This window comes from Callithrix jacchus, chromosome X (assembly GCF_049354715.1).
Source record: "Callithrix jacchus isolate 240 chromosome X, calJac240_pri, whole genome shotgun sequence".
NCBI classification, from domain to species: Eukaryota; Metazoa; Chordata; class Mammalia; order Primates; family Cebidae; genus Callithrix; species Callithrix jacchus.
In genome coordinates this window covers 104,718,407-104,740,088 of record NC_133524.1, presented here as the reverse complement: position 1 = coordinate 104,740,088, position 21,682 = coordinate 104,718,407, and the positions used below count along the sequence as shown (strand labels likewise).

At 44.1% G+C, this 21,682-nt stretch overlaps 1 protein-coding gene across 4 annotated transcripts in view; it reads left to right on the top strand.

Annotated features, from left to right (window-relative positions):
* COL4A6 (collagen type IV alpha 6 chain) overlaps nt 1-21,682 on the top strand; it is a 285,194-nt gene that overhangs the window by 244,398 nt on the left and 19,114 nt on the right. For 2 of the 4 annotated variants that reach the window (XM_035289317.3, XM_078363002.1), the window contains exons 14-30: nt 130-189; nt 1,738-1,782; nt 2,275-2,328; nt 3,157-3,226; nt 4,323-4,430; nt 5,586-5,726; nt 6,929-7,033; nt 8,762-8,922; nt 9,404-9,583; nt 10,152-10,335; nt 16,232-16,303; nt 16,543-16,650; nt 16,981-17,202; nt 17,573-17,734; nt 19,406-19,576; nt 20,582-20,725; nt 21,151-21,276. In XM_035289317.3, the coding sequence (XP_035145208.3) occupies nt 130-189; nt 1,738-1,782; nt 2,275-2,328; nt 3,157-3,226; nt 4,323-4,430; nt 5,586-5,726; nt 6,929-7,033; nt 8,762-8,922; nt 9,404-9,583; nt 10,152-10,335; nt 16,232-16,303; nt 16,543-16,650; nt 16,981-17,202; nt 17,573-17,734; nt 19,406-19,576; nt 20,582-20,725; nt 21,151-21,276 (2,113 nt within the window). Of the gene's footprint in view, nt 1-129; nt 190-1,737; nt 1,783-2,274; nt 2,329-3,156; nt 3,227-4,322; nt 4,431-5,585; nt 5,727-6,928; nt 7,034-8,761; nt 8,923-9,403; nt 9,584-10,151; nt 10,336-13,690; nt 13,745-16,231; nt 16,304-16,542; nt 16,651-16,980; nt 17,203-17,572; nt 17,735-19,405; nt 19,577-20,581; nt 20,726-21,150; nt 21,277-21,682 lie in introns of all 4 variants that reach the window. The other 2 variants (XM_035289316.3, XM_035289319.3) reach the window with 2 other exon arrangements.

The following is a 21,682-nucleotide window of genomic DNA, read 5'->3' as shown; positions in this document are numbered from 1 at the left end:
AGAGACAGCATGGTAAGCCTTGCTAAGGCGAAAGTGGAGCTGGGTTAAAATAGCCTCCTTGCTTTGGATGAAGCCAGGAGACCGATGAGAAAACAAGTATTATAATTTGTGGTTTCTTTTTTCATTTAGGGCCTTGGAACTACTGGAGAAAAGGGAGAAAAGGGAATCCCTGGTTTGCCAGGACCTAGGGTATGAACCTGGAATGTTACTTGCCTGCGTCTGTCAAGTCACCTAGTCCATTTCTTTCCTGTTATTTCTGTATGTTTTGCAACTTGATGGCCACCTAAACTTCTCATTTCTCTTTCTCAACCCACTGGCAGATTTCTACCACCTCATTCTCTCTTCTTAGCCCCATTTTCTTGATTGAGTGGCTCCCTTGAAAAGGAATGAGGCACCCCCTACTCTAGGTGGCCCCTCAGCCTATTTATCTCCTTGCTGTCATATATCATGGTCTTCTAGGCTAAAGAATGATATGAATGTTGCCTTGCTTTCAATCCATTCTATTCTGAGGGAATTAAGCAGGGACGTGGCACAGGAATGGAATAAAGAAGGTCAAGTACAATCTTTATTGAACAGAAACAAGCCTGAAGTCAACAGTTTCCATTAAAAATCTCACTTCAAATGGAAAACTATTAGCCTCTCTGATTCCTAGCTTCAGGCACTGAGGTCTTGAGCTAGAAGCAGTGGGCCAAACTTAGCCTCAAAGAAGTAACATTTTAGAGAATTGTGTTAACTTGACCATGAAGTTTATTAAGAGTCTTTTGAGTATTTAGTCATATTTATCTATTACCCTACCATTTCCTTCTCTCCTTTCCCCCCTTTCTTGTCTTGGAAGTACATAAAATCACCAACAAAGAATGCATTTGAGGTGGAAGATGAGGCCCTCCCATAATCTATTTAAAAATCTCCTGACTTAGAACTAATACAGGCTAAGTATAATACCACCCAGCGCTTCTACCAAATTCCATGTGCTACTTAAACTGTTTCCATTTATTTAGCTCTTAAAAAATGCTCCATGTGGCTATTCAGTCTGATGGATTAGGGCTTAGAAGTCATTAGGCCAGGTGCAGTGGCTCACATCTGTAATCCCAGCACTTTGGGAGGCCAAGGTGGGTGAATTGCCTGAGGTCAGGAGTTCGAGACCAGCTGGCCAACGTGGTGAAACCCTGTGTCCACTGAAAATACAAAAATTAGCTGGGCCTGGTTTTGCGTGCCTATAGTCCCAGCTACTCAGGAGGCTGAGGCAGGAGAATAGCTTGAACCCGGAAGGCAGAGGTTGCAGTGAGCCAAGATTGTGCCACTGCACTCCAGCCTAAGTGACAGAACAAGGCTCCGTCTCAAAGAAAGAAGGAAGGGAGGGAGGGAGGGAGGGAGGGAGGGAGGGAGGGAAAGTGAGAAGGAAAGAAAGAAAGAGAGAGAGACAGAGAGAGAGAGAAAGAAAGAAAGAAAGGAAGAAAGAAAGAAAGAAAGAAAAGAAAGAAAAAGAAAGAAAGAAAGAAAGAAAGAAAGAAAGAAAGAAAGAAAGAAAGAAAGAAAGAAAGAAAGAAAGAAAGAGAAAGGAAGGAAGGAAAGAAAGAAAGAAAAGAAAGTCATTAAGCCAGGTCTGGTTCATTCACTTACCTGATTTTCGGAGCTGCTAAATCCTGAATTCAGTTGGATAGCTTTGTTATATAAGTTTACTGACTTTTTTTTAAGTGGTCTATTGGTCTTGCTAAGGTGTAACTATTTTCTTTACAGGGTCCAATGGGTTCAGAAGGAGTCCAAGGCCCTCCAGGGAAACAGGTATTTTGGTTAATATTATTAATGCTTTAGTGTATAAAATCCCAATCAAAAGTCCGCTTTGCTTTACTTAACATGGCCAAAGAGAGACATTATTTATAATGCAAATTGATCATATCCCTTTTTTGGTATAATTTTAGCCACTGTCCTCTTTGCTTTTCACTCAAGAAGATGAGTATCCAGTGTCAAGTTCAGTACCTTGCCATGCCATCCTGTGGTCATACACCTTTGGCATGTTATCAGGGACTAGCAAGGGCAGCCTGTTTATATCCATGTCTAGCTTTGCGGCCCTTGTACCTCCTAATATGTAAATCAGCTACCTACTGCCATGTTGTCTTTTGGAAGATTTTACAGCTTCCAGAGTCACATAGAAGCCATACATATCCTGGAATGTCATCCAAAGTCCATGAGCCATTTGCCCTGGCATAATCCAAAGACCAGACTCTCTTATGCTCTCATACTTTCAACTTAGTGGTAACTATGTTTCTGTCACAGGGCAAGAAGGGGTCCCCAGGATTTCCTGGGCTTAATGGATTCCAAGGAATTGAGGTAATTTTGGGAAGTGAAAACTCCAGGGTTGGGAGGTGGAAGGGTGAATCACCACAAATATCTGTATGTAAGATGAAGTATTTTTAATATTTTGACCTTTTAAGTTTCAATTTTTCATAAGAAATGGATGTAACCTAGTTTGAACACACAAAGCTGCTGATGAGCATTTCTTTGATCAGTGGTAAACTAAGGGGCAGGGGCTGGTAGGAGCAAGTCCATCCTGAAGACAAGGAAAATTTTATTCTCATTGCTTAGAATTGCCAACTGTTAGATTTTACTATTGTTTTTAAATTTTCTACAGGCAATGCATCCCCCTTTGCCTACACCTGGGCATATAACTACCACCATCCCACCCTAGATATGCCACTGTATGTGTTTTTAGTACCTAAATCCCTCTTTGTGGAGTATTAGAACTCCTTTAATTTCCTCTGCCTGATATCGTCTACTGACAAGAGTTGTAATTATAGTAGAGGCCCAGGCCTGTTGAGAGTGAAAAAAGTTAAAACTCTGTTCTCCCTTTAGCACTACTTAGGTACAGCCAAGGCCCAGAAGCAGACTGCGCTTGAGTAGGGTTGCAAAATAAACTTGGGATCCCTTGTACTTGACAGGTTTGCAATTGAATGTCAGACCTCTGGTCTGCTTTGTGTCACCTTCATCTGAAATTTATGGGACTTTGAAATTAACCTATGGACTAGTTGACCCTAAAAATCTGCAGTTATAGAAAGAAGAACCTTTCTTCATTTTACTCGGGATGGGCTTTAATGGTACATAGATCTTGGGTAATAAGATCATGGAAATATTTGTGTTTAATGTATTTACTCTTTTCAGGGTGAAAAGGGTGACATTGGCCTGCCAGGCCCAGATGTTTTCATCGATATAGATGGTGCTGTGATCTCAGGTGCAACTTCCCATTAATTTGAGTGGAAAATAAAGACAGGGAGTTAAATTTTATATCCTGTGTAATTATAAAAATGTTACTTTGTTACTCAATTGTTTCTAAACCTGACACGCCCAAGAGCTCCTCATGGTTTCTGAGCTTAAGAAATAAAGCTAACTCTAATCTTTCAGGCAGAGAAGCCAAGCCCAGTGCCCCATTTTTGTGATCAGTCCACCAAGCCTAGGATTTGGTTCTGCCTGGGCCTGAATTTGGTAAAAATGGTTCTCCTGGTGATGCTTAGGGAAGAAATGATAACCACCGCAGAGCTGAACTGACTTCAGTTTGATACTATGGAATACTCAGGGCCTCATGTAGATGATCCACGCATGCTTGAGCTTAACAATTTCATAGGAAATAGAAAAATACATTTGGTTAGGGGAACAAGTGGCTGAGAGCCCTCACAAGTATGATGCTTAGAAAGTGTGTCTTCATTGCTTCTCGGCCTTTTGGCTAAGATCAAGTGTAGAACGTGTGTCTTCACCTCTCCTTGTCCTAGTTATTGTGTGTGCCCATCTCTTCCCTTTACGTTCTCCAAAGATTGAGATGTGCAGTGTCTCCAGTTACTTCTTGTTTGACCAAAGGCTTCCACTGTAGTGCCTCTTCCATGGATCTTCCAACTTGTCCCTCTCCTCTCACCTTCTAAGGCCCATGCACTGTTTGGTACTAATATTTGACAGTGGCTTCCTGTGTGCCACTTCCAGGAAACATATATGTATAACATAAATAGTGGACTTCAGCATCTTAAACCAAATGGTAGACATTTGAGGCATTGCAGATTAGTGGTAGAAGAAGCAGCTTCCTAGTACCTACCAGAGCTTATCATGAAAGGCAGGCCTTGGCCAGACCAATTCTTGATATACTAGTGCTGGCTCCAGAAGGCCCCTTGGCTCCAGAAGACCCATTATCATGTGATGTCATTAGCATGAGAAACTTGGAAAGGGCAAGTAAGTCACTTCTAATGCCAGGACAGCTCCCTGTACCTCTTGGGAATTTTGCAGCATCTGTGGGCCCCTTCTGTGTTGGTTTACTGCTTTTTTTTTTCTCATTACAATGCCAGGTAATCCTGGAGACCCTGGTGTACCCGGCCTCCCAGGCCTTAAAGGAGATGAAGGCATCCAGGGCCTGCGTGGCCCTTCTGGTGTCCCTGGCTTGCCAGCATTATCAGGTGAAAAAAAAACTAACCCATTTCCTGCACAGATCAGCCCTTTATGCACTGTGGTTCCCAGCATTCCCTTCTGTACCTCTGGGTCAGGGCATACACCTAGCCAAAGTCAAAGAAGAGGTAGACTATAGTCAGTAGGAACCCGACTGCCAGCCCAAGGCTAATGTATGTGGGGGTAGGGCCTGGGTAATCAGCTTTTGTTTTTGGCTTAATGTGTCATAGCTGGACAGGCAATACTAGACTGCCATTGAGGTTTGCAGCAACAAGAGGGATCCTGGGTTGAGTTGCTGGAGCTGTGTCCTTCTCCTGTGGATGTACCATCCCAGCTGATGCTTGTCAAGAGGGGCAGCAAAAGCCCAGAGGAAAATTTGTACCCAAAACCTTGCTGTAGGATTCAGCCAGGAACTAAATGGTCCAAGGATCGTGTGGGTAACTCTTGAACTAATCACATCCATATGTCATTCTATAGTGACATGTAGAAAAGGGACATTCCAGAATCTTGGAGGCAGTGATGCCCCATATTTAAAGCTCAGCTAATGCTTTTATTTATTTATTTTTATTATACTTTAAGTTCTGGGGTACATATGCAGATTGTGAAGGAGTGTTACATAGGTAGGTATACACATGCTGTAGTGGTTTGCTGCCTCCATCCACCCGTCACCTACATTAGGTATTTCTTCTAATGTTTTTCCTCCCCAATCTCCCCACCCACTGCTATCCCTCCCCTAGCCCCCAAGCCCCCAACAGCTATTACTTTTCAAGTCACCAGTTTCTGAATTCCTTGGCGTTGGGCTGCTGTGAAAATACCTACGTTTTTAAAGCAGCCACCAGGAAAATGTACAGCTGGCCCCAGCACCAAGGTGGAAAAAAATTGAGAAGTGAAAGGCTAGACACCCAGATTTTCCTCTCAGGTTTGCCACTAAGAAATACTGGGCCCCGATCATGTTTCCTCTCTTCTTTGGGTCTCAGTTTCCCAAGAGGGAAAATTAGCTTAACAGCCAATTGATTGCTAAGGATCCTTCTAACTCTGATGCAAGAGAAGGGCAAATACTTTCCCAAATTCTTCCTTGGACTTGTTTCCAACATATGCCACAGATAGGAATGCCCCAGAGAGTAGGATTATATAATAAGCATTTGTGTGTGGGCTTATTCTTTCAGGTGTCCCAGGAGCCCTAGGGCCTCAGGGATTTCCAGGACTGAAGGGGGACCAAGGAAACCCAGGCCGTACCACAATCGGGGCAGCTGGCCTCCCTGGCAGAGATGGTTTGCCAGGCCCACCAGGTCCACCAGGCCCACCTAGTAAGTTACTCATTTCTCTTTTTGGTCTTGAGACTCAGATGTGATCCAGACTGCAGAACAGTCATGATTTTTGAGGGGTTGTCTCACAAGTGAAACAGCTAAGCCAGGATACATCATAATTGCAGAGGGACAGCGCTGAAGTCCCCATCATCTGTGAGTCAGAGTCCTGCCTTTACCAGTTATATATGACAGCAGAGTGTTCTCCATCAAGGAACAAGCAAACTAGAGCCTAATGCCTTCCATTTTTGTACCCATTCTCACTCCATCTTTCACTGTTCTCAGTCCTTAAGCCTCTGCTTTTTCAGCTCCTGAAGAAGCAGCACTGGCTCTTTTGTGCTTGCTCTGGTCCATAGGGCTCCAATGTGGTGGGCTGAGAACCTGAGAAAAATAGAAGCTGGCTGGCCGCGGTGGCTCACACCTGTAATCCCAGCACTTTGGGAGTCTGAGGCGGGCAGAACATCTGAGGTCGGGAGTTTGAGACCAGCCTTATCAACCTAGGGAAACCCTGTCTCTACTAAAAATACAATATTAGCTGGGCATGGTGGCGCATGCCTGTAATCTCAGGTACTCAGGAGGCTGAGGCAGGAAAATCACTTGAACCCAGGAGGCAGAGGTTGCAGTGAGCCAAGATCGCTCCATTGTACTCCAGCCTGGGCAACAAGAGCAATACTCCATCTCAAAAAAAAAAGAAAAAAAGAAGCCAAGCCTGGATCCTGGAAGTGGCTGCTAAAAGCCTACATAGGGCTTGTTCTCCTTAGATCTCCTACTTAAGTGTGAGATTCTAGATTCTGAGAGAAAGGCTGGAAATGTTGCCCAGAATGTTTCTTTGTACCTTAAATCCCATGTCCACTGCGGCTTGCACCTCTTTCCTCTTTTGTCCTAAGAGAGGTTTCTGGGGTAGACATTGACACTGCTGAGTTACAGAAACTACCTTGCTAATTTCTGTAACCCCACTGTCTAGTACGTTGCCTAGAACATAATGGACATTCCATAAATATTAGTTGAGTGAATTGAGCCAACAGAGGTCCTGTTAACTCCTTGCTGAAGATTTGGGGTCCCAGTCTTGAATGTTATTTTTTTGGCTCTGCTCTGGTTGTTCAGCCTCGAGGACTTGGGCCTTGGTGATTGAGCTGCTGTGGTTAGTCAGAGGAGTCATCAGGCTTATACAAGTTGCTAATCCTTTATCTTTCTTTCACCCAAAGGTCCAGAATTTGAGACTGAGACCCTACACAACAAAGAACCAGGGTTCCCTGGTCTCCGAGGAGAACAAGGTCCAAAAGGAAACCCAGGCCTCAAAGGAGTAAAAGGTGATTTTGTCCCCTTGAGTTTCTTGGTCCTCCAAACTCCTTAGAGAAGGCTTTATGAGGAATGAGCAAACTAACAGCCCAGGGAACCTAAACAGAAGCAACTGTGGATCCTGTTTGGAACTTTGATTATAGGATTGTTAGAAGTGCTGTATTTGGGCTCTAAGACTGAGGCTAGCAATGGAGGTCACACAGGACCAAGTTGCTCATAGGCTTCTTTTTCTGTCTCCTTCACCTGCAGCCCAGGCTATTAACCAGTGCATGCTGCTACCCCTCCCATGATGTAAGCCACTTAATACCTTCAGCCTTAAGCAAAGTGCTCTGAACAGGTCAAGACTTGGGACTCTGAAAAAGCCAGCTGGCTCCAGGAAAACAACCCTAGTCCCCACTGATGTTGAGAACCGATCAGTGACCTCATTTTTCAGCTGTACTAATTCTGTCTGTCTCCTTGCTGCCTTTGGTTATTTCCCCCTTCTATCACTTACTCTGAGTGGAAGATGCTCAATAAGTCAATTCATTATGGTTGTGGCCAAGGCCAGGACGGAAGAAGAGGTGAAATCACTGACTGAAGGGAGGTTTGGGGATTGCCTAGGGTTCAGTTATTCAAGATCTTTAGGAATTAACTGCTTTCCTTAGCCTCAAACAGAGAAGTTCTAACTTACTCCTCTCCTTTCTCATTGCTCTGTCATAAAATGTCATTGCCTAAGCATATAGAGGCTGGTTAAGAAATGTCTGAAAGCTTGTTCTCTACTATTCAGATCCAGTGAAAAGTATTTGATGGAAAGGGCATTAAATTAACTTAGATGTTAACTTTGGCCCTTACCTAACTCACTACAAAGCTGGTCTATTTCTCCATACCATTCACACTCCTAAAACAGGGACATTTCTGATGCTTCCCTTTCTGTATTTCCATGGGGCTGAAAGATTTTCTCAAAGTATGGAATAGTAATAGGGATTCTGAAGCTTCTTTGTACATGATAATCACTGAGGGGAGGTCATTAAAAATTAAATTATTTGGTCTGGGCTCCTGAGACTGATTGATTAAGACTGGGATAGGACTGGGATAACGAGCAAGCTGCCTTATCACAGGTAACTCATGCAGGATCACACTCGAGAAATACTTATCTGAAAAACAGACTGTTCTCTTAGAGTTTTAGAAATCATCAATTTTCTAAAAGTAAGAAGAGTCACTTCAGAATCTTAGGGAAACTCAGGGTCACCTATGTTGGCACCAATTCTTATTTTCCAGACAATAAGCACAGAAGATATAGGGAGTTGGACTATAGTGCTAGCAACTCCTTTATACCACTTCCAAGGTGCTTTGCTAAAGTCCCTGTCATTATTTATTTGGCATTTGTTTCAATGTATATAAAAATGTGTACACATTTGTCTCATGTGTACAAAAGTCAGGGGAAAAGACATTTTGGTGAAGAAAATCTTTGAGCGGCTTGAATTCCAGACTCTCAGCTGGTTAGTATAGCTCAGTGGTTCTCAACTATGGCTGGACATTAGACTCACTGACGGCTGGGCCTCATCCCTGATTAACAAAATCTGAACCACTAACACAGACATACTCTGCTAGAAAGTGAACCAAGTTTATTTGAGTGTGTTCTCTGCAAGCCTTCAGATGCTCTCTATTGAGTTGTTCAAGTCACAAATAACCACTATCAATTCTTCATTCTTCTTGGAAAAAAAAGACCGACTTTGTTCTATGTTGTCTTTTTCTCCCAGGAGACTCAGGTTTCTGTGCTTGTGACAGCGGTGTCCCCAGCAATGGACTACCCGGGGAACCAGGCCCACCTGGTCCACAAGGTCTCATAGGCCTTCCAGGCCTTAAAGGAGCCAGAGGAGATCGAGGTTCTGGAGGTGCACAGGGCCCAGCAGGGTCTCCAGTAAGTCTTGCCAAACTTTGACCCTGAGGAAGCAGTGGGAGCTTTCAAGTGCCCTTCACTCCTCACAATTACTTTTGTAAAGCACATGCAAGAAAGATGGGATTAAAACAAAGTTTTGGGGTTTTGATCTGCAACATGAAATCTGACTAGAGAGTCTCTTAAAGTCCTTTCTGCCTTAACCTACCTACCTTCCCCTCTCTTTTTCTCCCCTTTCTTCCTTCCACAACACTGTTTATCTTTGCCTAGCAATGTGCTGGCCCCTGAAGATAAAATAGGAATTAAGGTGAGGTTCCCCTTCAAAGATTTCAAAATTTACAAAAGGTAAAAAAATAAATGGGCAACTATTATTCAAGATTACAAAATAATCAGTGCCTAGAACAGGCCAATATGGACCCAGGGTTCTGCTTTAGGTCATAATGCTAGGTGCCGGAATTCTATGAAGTCTGCATCTCCTGACTACTGCCTCCGGTCTCTCTGTCAGGGCTTTCACGGGCGTCCAGGTCTTTCAGGACCCAAAGGAAAGAAGGGCGAACCAACTCTCGGTACAATCTCAGGAATGAAAGGGGATCAGGGTGATCCTGGCTCCCAGGGTTTTCCTGGTGTGACAGGAGAACGAGGAAAGGATGGAATACCAGGTTTACCAGGTCTGCCAGGTCTTCCGGTAAGTTGATCATTCCTGGGTGATTAGCTCTACAGATCTTCACAGCTGACTTTGTTGGGGGATCTGATGGCCACTGGACCATGAAACAAGGAAGAACAGAGAGAGTCTAGAGCATTGTGCCCTCCCTCTGCTACTGAAACTTTTTACTTTGGGCTTTTTCTTTATGTAAAGTGAGAATCATTTTCTCAGAGTGGATCATTGTCTCATTTGACACAAGCTAGTAATATTTGACCATATGACTTGAAAATACTTCAGTTTCTCATCAACTTTTCTCCTCAAGTAATCCAGCCACTTTCTGTGATCTCAAGGTTTTTATCCTGCCCATTTCTTGCTCTCTCTCCTCACCCCCATCCAGAACCTTTTGTGTTGTTAGATCATCCAGAGTAGACAAGATTCACATCCATTAACTAAAGTCAGAGGAGACTGATTGATGAACTATGGTGATGATAGAGAATTTTAACAAAGCACAAAGCGTTGGTCACACTGGCTACCTCTTTCCTGTGGTCAGAGGACTGTCCAGACAAATCTCTGAGTTGAATGTTCATTATTTTTTTTATGTGTTGTCTAGGGTGATGGTGGACAGGGCTTTCCAGGTGAAAAGGGATTACCAGGACTTCCTGGTGAAAAAGGCCAACCTGGTCTACCTGGCCTCCCAGGAATTGGGTTACCAGGACTTCCTGGACCCCGTGGGCTTCCTGGAGATAAAGGCAAGGATGGATCACCAGGACAACAAGGCACCCCTGGATTGAAGGGTGAGTCATGGAATCAGATGGCTTTGGACTTGGAAATTTGACCCTTTGTAGAGTGAATATAACTCAGGTGCATGAAATGTGTCATACATAAGAAGAGACTTGTCTGACCATAATCACTACTTTCAACCCCCTGATGGATTTGTATGTGAAAAAAAGTATTATAATTGTATCGTGGTAAGCGTAGGGGGTAGAATAATGTAGATTTCCACTATACTTAGTAAAGAACATCCTACCAGAGCAGTCTGAAAATATAACAGAGCTACCTATGGGGGTTATGAGCTCATAATCTTTGGAAAAGTTCAAGAAGAAGCTGGATGACCATTTACTGCAAATGTCATCAGAGCAATGAGTGGGACATTAGACAAGGTGCCCTCTAATTGTGTGGCAATATTATCAATGGGGAAAAAACCCTTTCCTCAACTCATGGAATCTCAGATTGGGCAGAAATCCTAGTTGCATATAGTCTAACCTCATTTGATCCCTTAATTCCTTCCTCTTTATATAACTTCTTTTTCTACTTGAATTTTGGGAATTATGTGTTTCAGTCCTACTTATAGTTTATAAATGTGCTATGCTAATAACTAGTCTTCTTCAATAGAGCCATAACAGCTCTTCATCCCAAATTCTGGGTTTCCACAACTTCTACGTTTCCATTAGTGACACCACACTTACAATATTCTGAAATTTAAAATTTTGAGATTAGCTCTGATTTCCTTTGCAATTCCTTTTATATTCTTTCCTTCTCTTTTTGCTACTAAACTCTCATTATCTCATACCTAGTTTTTTTAAATATGTGTATGCTTGTGGGAATAAGTGGATGGTTGGTTGGATGGGTGGATGGATGGATGGATGGATGAGTGAATGACAACAATTTCCTAAGTAGTTTTTCATCTCCAACCTCCAGACTTTTTACATTCAATTCTATTCTAAGCGCCACTGCCAATATTACATCTGTAAAGTGACATCATCATCATGTAACTCCCCTAATTCAAAGACACATATGGTACCCATTGAATAGAGACCATATAACGTCCAAACTCCTCAACCTGGAATTCAAAAGTCTCCAAACATGGATACAACCAACCTTTTCAACTTTATATCACACTCTTAATTTAAGCAAAAAACTAAGAAGAAGCCAGTCTTCTTCACTGTACCCAAACACAATATGTTCACTTCCAGCTCCAGGATTTTTCCATGTTGCCTTTTTCTGGAGTGCTCTTCCTCTTTGTGTAGTTATATCATATTCCTCTCTCAGGGTTCAACATAAACCCCACTTCTTCCATTAAGCTTTTCCTTGACATCCACAGTATGTCATTGCTATTTAAATTATATATCTCTTTCCATTAATGCTTTTACTTTTCCCAACTGCATTGTAAGTCTCTCCATATTAGGAATGGTAATACGTCTTAGGGTTTCTTTACATGCCTAGCATAGTGCAGTGCTCCATAGGAGACTAACATTTATTTCCAGAAGAAAGAGCCTTCCCAATAACCAAAGGGCTACTTAAACATATTTCTCCTGTTCCCACCTTATCATCTTGAAGAATTACAAAAAGGAAGACAGGATACCAGGTCTTGTAAAATTTTATTTATTTCTGAATCTATTTTGTACATTCTTGTAATAAGGTTGATGGTAGGTTAACACTTGATAATTCAAGATCCTTAAAACCAACTCAGTATTTTATTTCACAAATTATTGTGAAAGTTGTAAGAAATTTTTTTCCTTTTTTTAATTTTTTTTTTTTTGAGATGAAGTCTCACTCTCACTCAGGCTGGAGTGCAGTGGCATGATCTCAGGTTACTGCAACCTCTGCCTCCCGGGTTCAAGCAAGTCTCCTGCCTCAGACTCCTGGTAGCTGGGATTACAGGCACCCTCCATTACACCCAACTAATTTTGGTATTTTTAGTAAAGACAGCGTTTCACCATGTTGGCCAGGCCAGTTTCAAACCCCTGACCTAAAGTGATGCACCTACCTTGGCTTCTCAAAGTGCTGGGATTACAGACATGAACCACTGCACCTGGCCATAAAGATTTATCAAACAATACCATTCTGCCTGTTGGAAGTCCTAGTGTCAGCTATCACTTTGCTTTCAGCTCTGTTCCTAGAGACATTACTCATGGTTATCCTACTGCTCCTTCCCTAATTGGGTCTTCACTGTAGGTTAAACCATTTTGCAGGCAACAAGGTTTTAAATTGGGTTATAGTGACATGGCACCTATAAACTTACATACTTCCAAGTCTTCTGGATATTATCAACATTTTAACTATTTGAGAACAGGATGAGTCAACAGAAGGAAGCTTACAGGACCATTTTTATCCCAAATATCCCTAGTCCTGGATACAGAAAGTTCTTAGGAATATATGGTAAACGATAGCCTGGGAGATGCCTTATGCAGAAAATGTTTCTCTTATTCCATTTCTGTTCCTATAACAGGATATTTGAGACTGAGTAAGTTATAAAGAAAAGAGATTTATTTAGCTCATGATTCTGAAGGCTAGGAAGTTCAAGATCGGGCAACCCATCAGGTGAGGGCCTTGTGCTTCTTCAACTCATTATGGAAAGCAGAAGGGTACATGCAAGAGTCCAAATACTCAAAGCAACCTTGCTTTATAACAGCCTGCTCCTGTGGGAACTAATCCATTCCCTTGAGAAATAACCCACTCTCCTGAGAAAAAGATTAGTCCATCCTATAAACCTAATTACCTCTCAGAAGCATCACCTCCCAACACGGCCACTCTGAGAACCAAGTTTCAACATGACTTTTGGCGGAGACAAATCATATTAAAACTAGAGCCATGTCCTTGTTGCAGTAGCAAGGGTTTCAGGAAATTACTAAAGAGCATTAGCTTTCTTTTTCTCTCTATGACAACCAAATATAATTCTTCAAACCTACCACTTTTTCTGCACAATTTCAAAAACAAATAACCTGTGGTCCCCAAACATTTTCACTGTAGCCATTTATGTTGCCAGAAAAAAAATTAAGATGCTGTTCTTGAATGTACCCACTCCAATCATTGGTAGCCCAAACTAGGACAGCTGCATTGCCAGGAAAGAGGATGTAATAATCAGAAGCCTTTCAGCCTACTAGTGTGAATTGTTAGAAGTCTGGAAAAGCAGACAACTGGCTGTTTCCAAAGAGACTCTGTTCCAGATGCTCATAGTAATCAATCACCCTGGTTATTACTGTACTGTGGTGACTATGTGCTTGATCCCACGTGGGCACCAGTGCTGTCTGCTCAGTTCAGACAGGAGATTTGGTTGGTGGGTGTATCTGGGCTTCTGGGAAGACTTCCCTTGGGCCTCAAGGAATTTCTATACTGGTTTAATTTTCTTCTTCACGTAATTTGCTCTAGGTGACTGTTGCTGCAGAGAGACGGTTGGTAAAGGAGACTTAGACACAGAGAGAGGTGAGAGCTAGCTAGGTCTACAAGCTCTCAGACACTAGTGTCGGACAAACACCCCTTTTTTGTTCACCTTTGTCTCTCAGACAGTCACAATGGCCTGAGCACCACACTGGAGGACCTGTTTGGGAAGCGGGGAGTCTAAGGCTGGAATGCAAAGGCTGACACCAACACTGCTTCAGAGGCTCCTTAGCACATACCTCTTACAGCAGGCAGTATGGGATTGAGCAGGCATGCAGCCTCTGAGAGGGTCTGATTTCCTTCACCATGCATGATGATGGCTTGGCTGATCTTTATCTTAAGCAATTTCATTTTCTGCACTTAACTGGGGCTATAATTTGCCTTGAGTGGTACCTAAAATGATCCACACATGTCAGAACTTTATTTATTGCACCAGAACAAATTTAGATATTAGAATCTTGGTAACCACAGACCCTTTTTATTCCGAAGATGGATTTGGGCATTAATGGGAAAAATTCTGAATAATTAGGTCATTTGTTGCAATTACTAAACAGAACATGGGTAGAGCAGATTTCTGCTTTGTTAAGGAGAAGTCTCCGAATTCCGGAAAGTAAAGTAGAAGAATGTGTAAAGGAAAACAGCCAGATACCAGTGTGACTTTGAAGTCCTTCCCTCTCACCATTTTGAACCTCTGCTTGCAATACTGAAGTGTAGTGTGGCATACAGGTGTGAGACAAAATTATTGAGGGAAATATGCCCTTGATTTCTTTGGGTTTCTACCCATCTTTCTTTTGACCATTGTTTTTCTCATCCCAGAATCCTTCAAGATGCCTGTCCTCAGCTTCATCTTCTAAGGGCTTTGTTTTTATCTGGCTATCACAGATGAAAAGAAGTTATTTAATCAGTCTGATAAATTAAGGATGAATGGCTTCATATTTGGACCCAGCCCAGGGATATTTTTATTTTACTAAGTTTGTTTGCTAAGACATAAAACAATGGAACTGTAATGTTAGAGTTTGACACATTGGAGCCAATGGGCTATTGAGATTATTGAGGGCAAAAGAGGCTTTAGCAAGATCCCTCTCATGATACACCCTCTGGAGAAAATTCTTTAGCCTAATTGAAAGAGCCCAGGCATGAGCCAAGCACAGAGTTAAAAGCTCCTCCTAGTGAAGCATCGTGTTAGGTGCATGGCTCGTGTAAAGAGACCACCAGGCAGGCTCTGTGTGAGCAACATGGCTGTTTATTCACCCAGCTGTGGGTGGGCTGAGTCTGAAAAGAGAGTCAGTGGAAGGTGGTGGGATAGGAGTTGGTTTTATAGGTTGAGGCAAGTGGTCAGTTAAAGGTGGTAATCTATTTTAGGGAGGGGAAGGGTGTCATGGGATGCATGATCACAAAAGTAGGGGTCATCTGTTACAAACAGGCATGATCAGAAAGGTGGGGGTTATCAGTTGCAAGCAGAGGGAAGGGTGAAGTAAATTACATAGTTACAGGAGTGAAGGTCTTGAGAAACCCAGTGTCCAGGGGGAACTTCCACAAGGCTGTACAGATGTTTCAGAAATGTAATTTGTGATTTAAGTACAGACGAAAGCGATAGATGTTTATTAAAACTGCTGGCTCTGTGGCTTAGAGCAGACCTTGGGAGATTGTTTTAATGAATAGGCAAGACTTATTTTAATTAGCATAACAGTTGTTTGTAAATGGCACTTGAGGGAGCCCGCAAACAATTTGTTCACTGGTATTTTATTAAACTTCCCTTCTGTGATCGTATAGACATTTTATTTGCATTATGAATGAGCAAGAGAGAATTTGCTAGGGGAAGGGCAATACATGCCAATTTTGACATCTTGAATATTGAAATTGCTGCTTTTCTCCTTGAGTAGCAGAGTTGACAGTTTCAAATAAGGCGCTGAGGGAAGGATCACCATTTGCTTATCACGGCCAAGAGACTGGTCTTCAGTGTTTGAAGTACAAACATACTGGTACAATTGGCCAAGGACAATCAATAGGTTTCAGTAGATCCCAAATGAAGTGCATCAAAAGAACCCAATGGTTTGGAGAAAACGTCATTCCAAGGAAAGTGTGAACATGAAAACTTGAGGGATCTTGGGTTCAAACCCTCCAATCTAGTCATATAAGCATAATGGACCCTTAGGATAAACCCCCAACACCCATCATAGGGAGAGGCTCTATCTGAGGGCAGGATGAGTAGGTGATTGCTTTCTGCTGCTGTTCCTGCACAGGCAATATCTAAGAAACCTTGTTAGATAACATCTGCTGCATAAGTGACTGCTCACTGGGCATCAGTGGTTTGATAAATGATATCCTAGCACTTGGACACTAGGAACATTCTCATCTGTAAGCGATTGTACTGGTAGTAATGATGCCAAGGTTTTTCTGTGTGGGATCCCAACTGCTGAGTGGAGAGAACTTGTCTGTCCTATTAAACAGAATAAAAGTAAAGGAGCGTGCTAGGGAGAAATCTTCCCTGACTCAGTGGTTCACTGAATACACACATGTTACCATTTACAGGAATCACCTTGCCTTGTATTATTCCCCGGTCATACGGTCCATCAGGATTTCCAGGCACTCCCGGATTCCCAGGTATGGAATGAGGGCAAAGAAAGCCACTAAACACTCTCGTAAGGGTGTTTGGAGATCCACATTCTTCCTGAGGGCAGCCTTGGGGATTGAGGACATAGAATGGCTGCTGGAGAGGGTGGTGTGGAGAGGTAAGACTAGGAGAGGCTCTTCAAGAGACTGGGATTCCTGACTGAACATCACAAATCATACCTAGCACAATGACTTTCCTTTCCCCTCACTGCTTACATTTGGGTTTTCAGGCCCTAAAGGGTCCCGTGGCCTCCCTGGGACCCGAGGCCCTCCTGGATCACATGGAAATAAAGGAAAGCCAGGGAGTCCAGGACTGGTTCATCTTCCTGAACTACCAGGTAAGAAAAGGAGCATCTTCGCTTCTGTGTGTGTGTGTGTGTGTGTGTGTGTGTGCATGTGCAAGAAATATATAGGACCCTCAGAAGCAGGTTGTGGAGCTCCGACCACAGCCCCACCTCTCAGAATTAGAACCTCCTCCAGGTCATGGGGCACAGTTCCTGCCTTTACACAAGGCCTCACGGGAACAGAGACTCCTGATCCTTAAGAGAAGTGACATATATTACTAATATGTTAACTTTTATATCAGAAAAATCTGTCTTAGAGATCTGTACCCAGACAAATTGCTTCTAATCAGCCACGGTCTTTTATGTTTGCCTTTTTACATTTAGGATTTCCTGGACCTCGTGGGGAGAAGGGCTTGCCCGGGTTTCCTGGTCTCCCAGGAAAAGATGGCTTGCCTGGGATAATTGGCAGTCCAGGTTTACCTGGTTCCAAGGGAGCCACTGGTGACATCTTCGGTGCTGAAAATGGTGCTCCAGGGGAACAAGGCCTACAAGGATTGCCAGGAGACAAAGGATTGATTGGAGACTCTGGCCTTCCAGGACTCAAGGGTGACTCTTTTTGCCCCACTTATTTAACAATCTATAGGAATCCTCACATTAATTCATATACTTGCATGAATACTTGCATAAATCTAGGGTGATGGTTTAATTAAGGGGTTAAAATGAAATACTTTATTCTGTCCCTCCCTTTTGGGAAATTTTCCTTAAATAGCCTGAGTCGACTTCACTGTCTTAGTAATTCCAAAAGTGACCATACTAATAATCAAATTTCTTGCAAAGGCTGGGTTACAACTGGGAATAGCAACAAGGCTGGAGCTGAGAAGATAGTGGCACCTGAGATGAGTCCTGGAAGTTGGTTTGCTGACCCAGTCACTGTGTTCTCTCCAGGCTATGATCACTTGCCCTTCTCTTTCATCAGGTTTGCATGGGAAGCCTGGCTTGCTGGGCCCCAAAGGTGAGCGGGGCAGCCCTGGAACACCAGGACAGGTGGGAGAGCCAGGCACTCCAGGATCTAGTGGCCCATATGGCATCAAGGGCAAATCTGGACTCCCAGGAGCTCCAGGCTTCCAAGGTACTTCAGGTAGGTCCTTCAGAGGAGGAGTCCCACCTTGACAGACTTCAGCTAGGCCGTGGGCCCAGGGCGCACTGTGGGGAAGGGGGCAATAGCAGCAGTGGGGCATGGTCAGAATTTAGAATGAGACTTGACTTTCCTAAGCTCTCAGGTTTCAAATCTCAAGTCACCCTTGTAGCACCAGGCAGAACAGACTGCTGCAGGTTAGCTTCCAAACTTTTGCCACAAATCTCTCCCCACCCGCTCCTCCACGGCCTCACACCCAATTTACAGGATTCAACTCTCCCGACCTCCCCAGTTAGAGAAACCACCCTCATCGTTGAGGGGATCTAGCCCGTCTCTGCTGCCTTCACCGGGGCTGTGGGCAGCCTGCTTTGGGTTGGGGAGAAGCTTGAGCAGAGTTTGGCTATACTGACAGCCTGCCTGTTAGGCGAGCGCATCTCCAAGGACCCACAGCCGAAGCGTCTTTTACTCAGCAGTGGGGCCTGACACCTGCTGCTTCCAGACTGGTGTTTGCAGCTTTGCCTTTTTCTTGCATCACCCTTCTCAGTCCACTTTGGTGACTACCCCATTCCCTACCACCCGTTCTTCCTGGCCTAGTGACTGAAGTGGAGTTATTTACAGAGCCATTAATGTCCTTTTTATCCCCTTTGTCTCTCTGTGTTTCTGCGATCTTCACATAGGCTGCCTAAGTAAGAAAACACAGCACACAAGCTCACAGACTAACACCCCCACTGGCTCTGCCACTCAGGAATGTATCTGATTATACACTATAACATGGTCTTGCTTACAAGGCCAGGGATCCCTGAGCTCCTGCTGTGGGGTTGGCTCCCATTGAATTTCCTTCTCTTGTTGTGGAGTCCCCTTCACAGCCTCCCATTTGAATTCTGGGGCTTGTGGCTACTTGATGCTTTTCAATCCATAGAAAGCCAAGTCAGCCATTCATTTGGGTCCTTAGGGACCCTAATACCTCTGTCGTCATTGATTTAATCCTTTCATTTTTTAATTTCCTTGCTTTGTACCTGAACATTCCACTTTGGCAGCAGCTCAGGAGGTTAATCCCATTGACCAACTTTAAAGCATGGTGAAAGACTTCTCAGAATACCTAGGAGACCGAATGGGCCTTGTGGGTTTCTACAGTACTTGGCACTAGGGGGTCTTTCAACCTTAATGCCAAGGAACTGGCTGACTTAACTGCTTGCTTGAGGGATTAAAAGGGCAGCCCTGTATCCAAGGCTCCCTGGGAGGCTGAAACAACAGCTCAGCTTTAACCTCTACTTCACGATTGGCTCAGGAAACAGCCATTGTGGCATGATTCAGACGAAGTACCAGGAAACTGGAGCCTAGTTGCCACCCTGGCTTCCCAGAGCTCCATTCAGGGGCTAACGTGTAAACGACATTCACAAAAGGACAAGAAGTTATAATCAGAAGGGGTTTTCTCTCCCTGCCAGCTACGGTGCCATGCTAGAACTAATAGCCATTGGCGTGGTGCTCTAGGTAGTAGATACTAATGCTTCAGCCAACTAAGAACTCTGCCTGTTAGCAGTTTGCATGTGCCATTGTTAAAGGGCCATTTACGAAACACAGCAAGCGAAACCAATCAGAAGCTGTGATATAGGCCCAGATCTGGCCAAAGCCTCACTTGACAGCTGTCCTGTGTTCTCTCCTTTGCTGATTCAGGACACCCTGGAAACAAAGGAACTAGAGGAGAGAAAGGTCTTCCCGGATCACTTGTAAAGAAAGGGCTGCCAGGGCTGAAAGGCCTTCCCGGGAATCCAGGCCTAATAGGACAAAAAGGAAGCCCAGGCTCTCCAGGGATCAGTGGGTTGCCAGCCCTCCCTGGACTCAAGGGTAAGTGATCAGTGAAGTGACCAGTGGATGCTAAAAAGGAGCATTTCAGCTGCCCAGCTTGTTCCTTCCTTGCTGCATAGGAATGGGGAATGGGGAGGGAGTTGGACAGAGTTTTTTGTGGCAAGATAGTTGGACAAGGCTAGTGCTAAAGGGGACTTCTGCCCAAGGTGAGTCACCCTCACTGCCTGCTGGGTGGAACACTAGGCTGAGTATCATGGTCAACAATGCCCAGGGCAGTACCAGCCACACTGGGTTTACTCATTTGCATACTCCTACCGTGGAGTCTGATAGCACTCACTTCCTATGATTGCCATTGGTGGTTGGACAGGTGGCATCTCTATTTTAAACAAGAGAAACTGAGTGGTTTAAGGTCATACAACTGGTTAGCAGCAGAACCAGGCTAAATCCCAGCTCCTTGCCTCCCGGCCCTAGGCTTTTTTTTTTCCTATGTCACACATGAGCTATAACTTGGTGATTCATAAGAGAGGGGCCCACTTCTTTTTTTTTTTTTTTTGAGACAGAGTTTCGCTCTTTCAAGTGAAGTGACACTGCAACTTCTGCCCCCAGATTCAGGCCTCAACCTCCCTGCCTCAGCCTCCCAAATAGCTGGGATTATAGGCACCTGCCACCATGCCCAGCTAATTTTGGTATTTTTAGTAGAGACAAGGTTTTTCCACATTGGGCAGGCTGGCCTTGAACTCCTGACCTCAGGTGGTACACCCACCTCGGCCTCCCAAAGTGCTAGGAATACAGGTGTGAGCCACTACGCCCAGCCAAGAGGGGCCCACTTCTTTCCTTTGTATTGTATAGTGCCTGTCCCTATTCAGGAAGATAGCATAATGTGTAATGAATAAGAGCTTGGTAATGACTAAGACTTTGGAGTTAGAGAAACCTGGGTTTGAATTCCTTCTCTGTTGACTTTGGGCATGTTACTCAACCTCTCTGACCCTCCATTTCCTTGTATGTAAAATGGGAGTAATAATAGAAGTTCTTGTTTTACAACAGGAGAGAAGGGGTCTGTTGGATCCTTGGGTTTTCCAGGAATGCCAGGTTTTCCTGGTATTCCCGGAGCAAGAGGTTTAAAGGGGATTCCGGGATCAACAGGAAAAATTGGACAATCTGGACACCCTGGTACTCCTGGTGAAAAGGGTGAGATGGGGAATTGAATTCTGGAGCTTGCTGCCCATCTTTTCAATATATATATTTTGGTTGTTGACTTGGTCATTCTTGTGGATTGTATCAGCTCCATGTTAGATAATAAAATTTGGGGCTTCTGAATTCAATCATTTTCAACCAAAAGACCTAATCCCCTCTGAGTTAACACTGCATGTTAGAAGCCGTGTGTGTCCATTCCCAGATGACCAGTGGTGGAGGGTTTTAAGTAGAGTCTAAAGTTGCTGATGGACTTGGGATGTGTAGAAAAGGACATACACAGAAATGCAAAGTTGGGGGAATAGGGTGGAAAGGCCCCAAAAAAGGGCCGTGGTGGTATGGGAAGAAATGATGTGAAAGGTCAGCCTTTGCCTGACCCTGAATCTAAGCTCTCTTTCTCACACTCATCTCTATCCCTGCAGGAGACAGAGGCAATCCAGGGCCAGTCGGAATACCTAGTCCAAGACATCCAATGTCAAACCTTTGGTTAAAAGGAGACAAAGGCTCTCAAGGCTCAGCAGGATCCGATGGATTTCCTGGGCCTAGAGGTGCTGGGGCAGGGAATGGATAGGAGAAATACCCAAGAAAGGTTTCACAACCAAACCTGGCTTCTTTCCCGAGCAAAGACCCTGAAGTACAGCCCCCCACCATCCCCACCTCTAGGGCAGCAGTGTGCCTGGCAGCAGGGAGTCCAAAAAGGCTGCCTCCTCTGGGCCTGAAGGCTGCCTGGATTTTGAGACTGCCATTTGTCATTGCCACTGTAGAACTGAGGTTTTCAACCACAGGCAGTGGTACCCCTGGAGGAGCCTGAGCACTGTGCTGCTTTCCCAGTGTTGGAGCTGAAGCGGCCCTGTTGGTGCCTCATAAGGCTGAAAGCATCTCTCCCTACTTCACCTCTGCCCTCAAGCTAATGGCTCCCTGAGCCTACACTTGACCTGTGACCTAGGATACCTG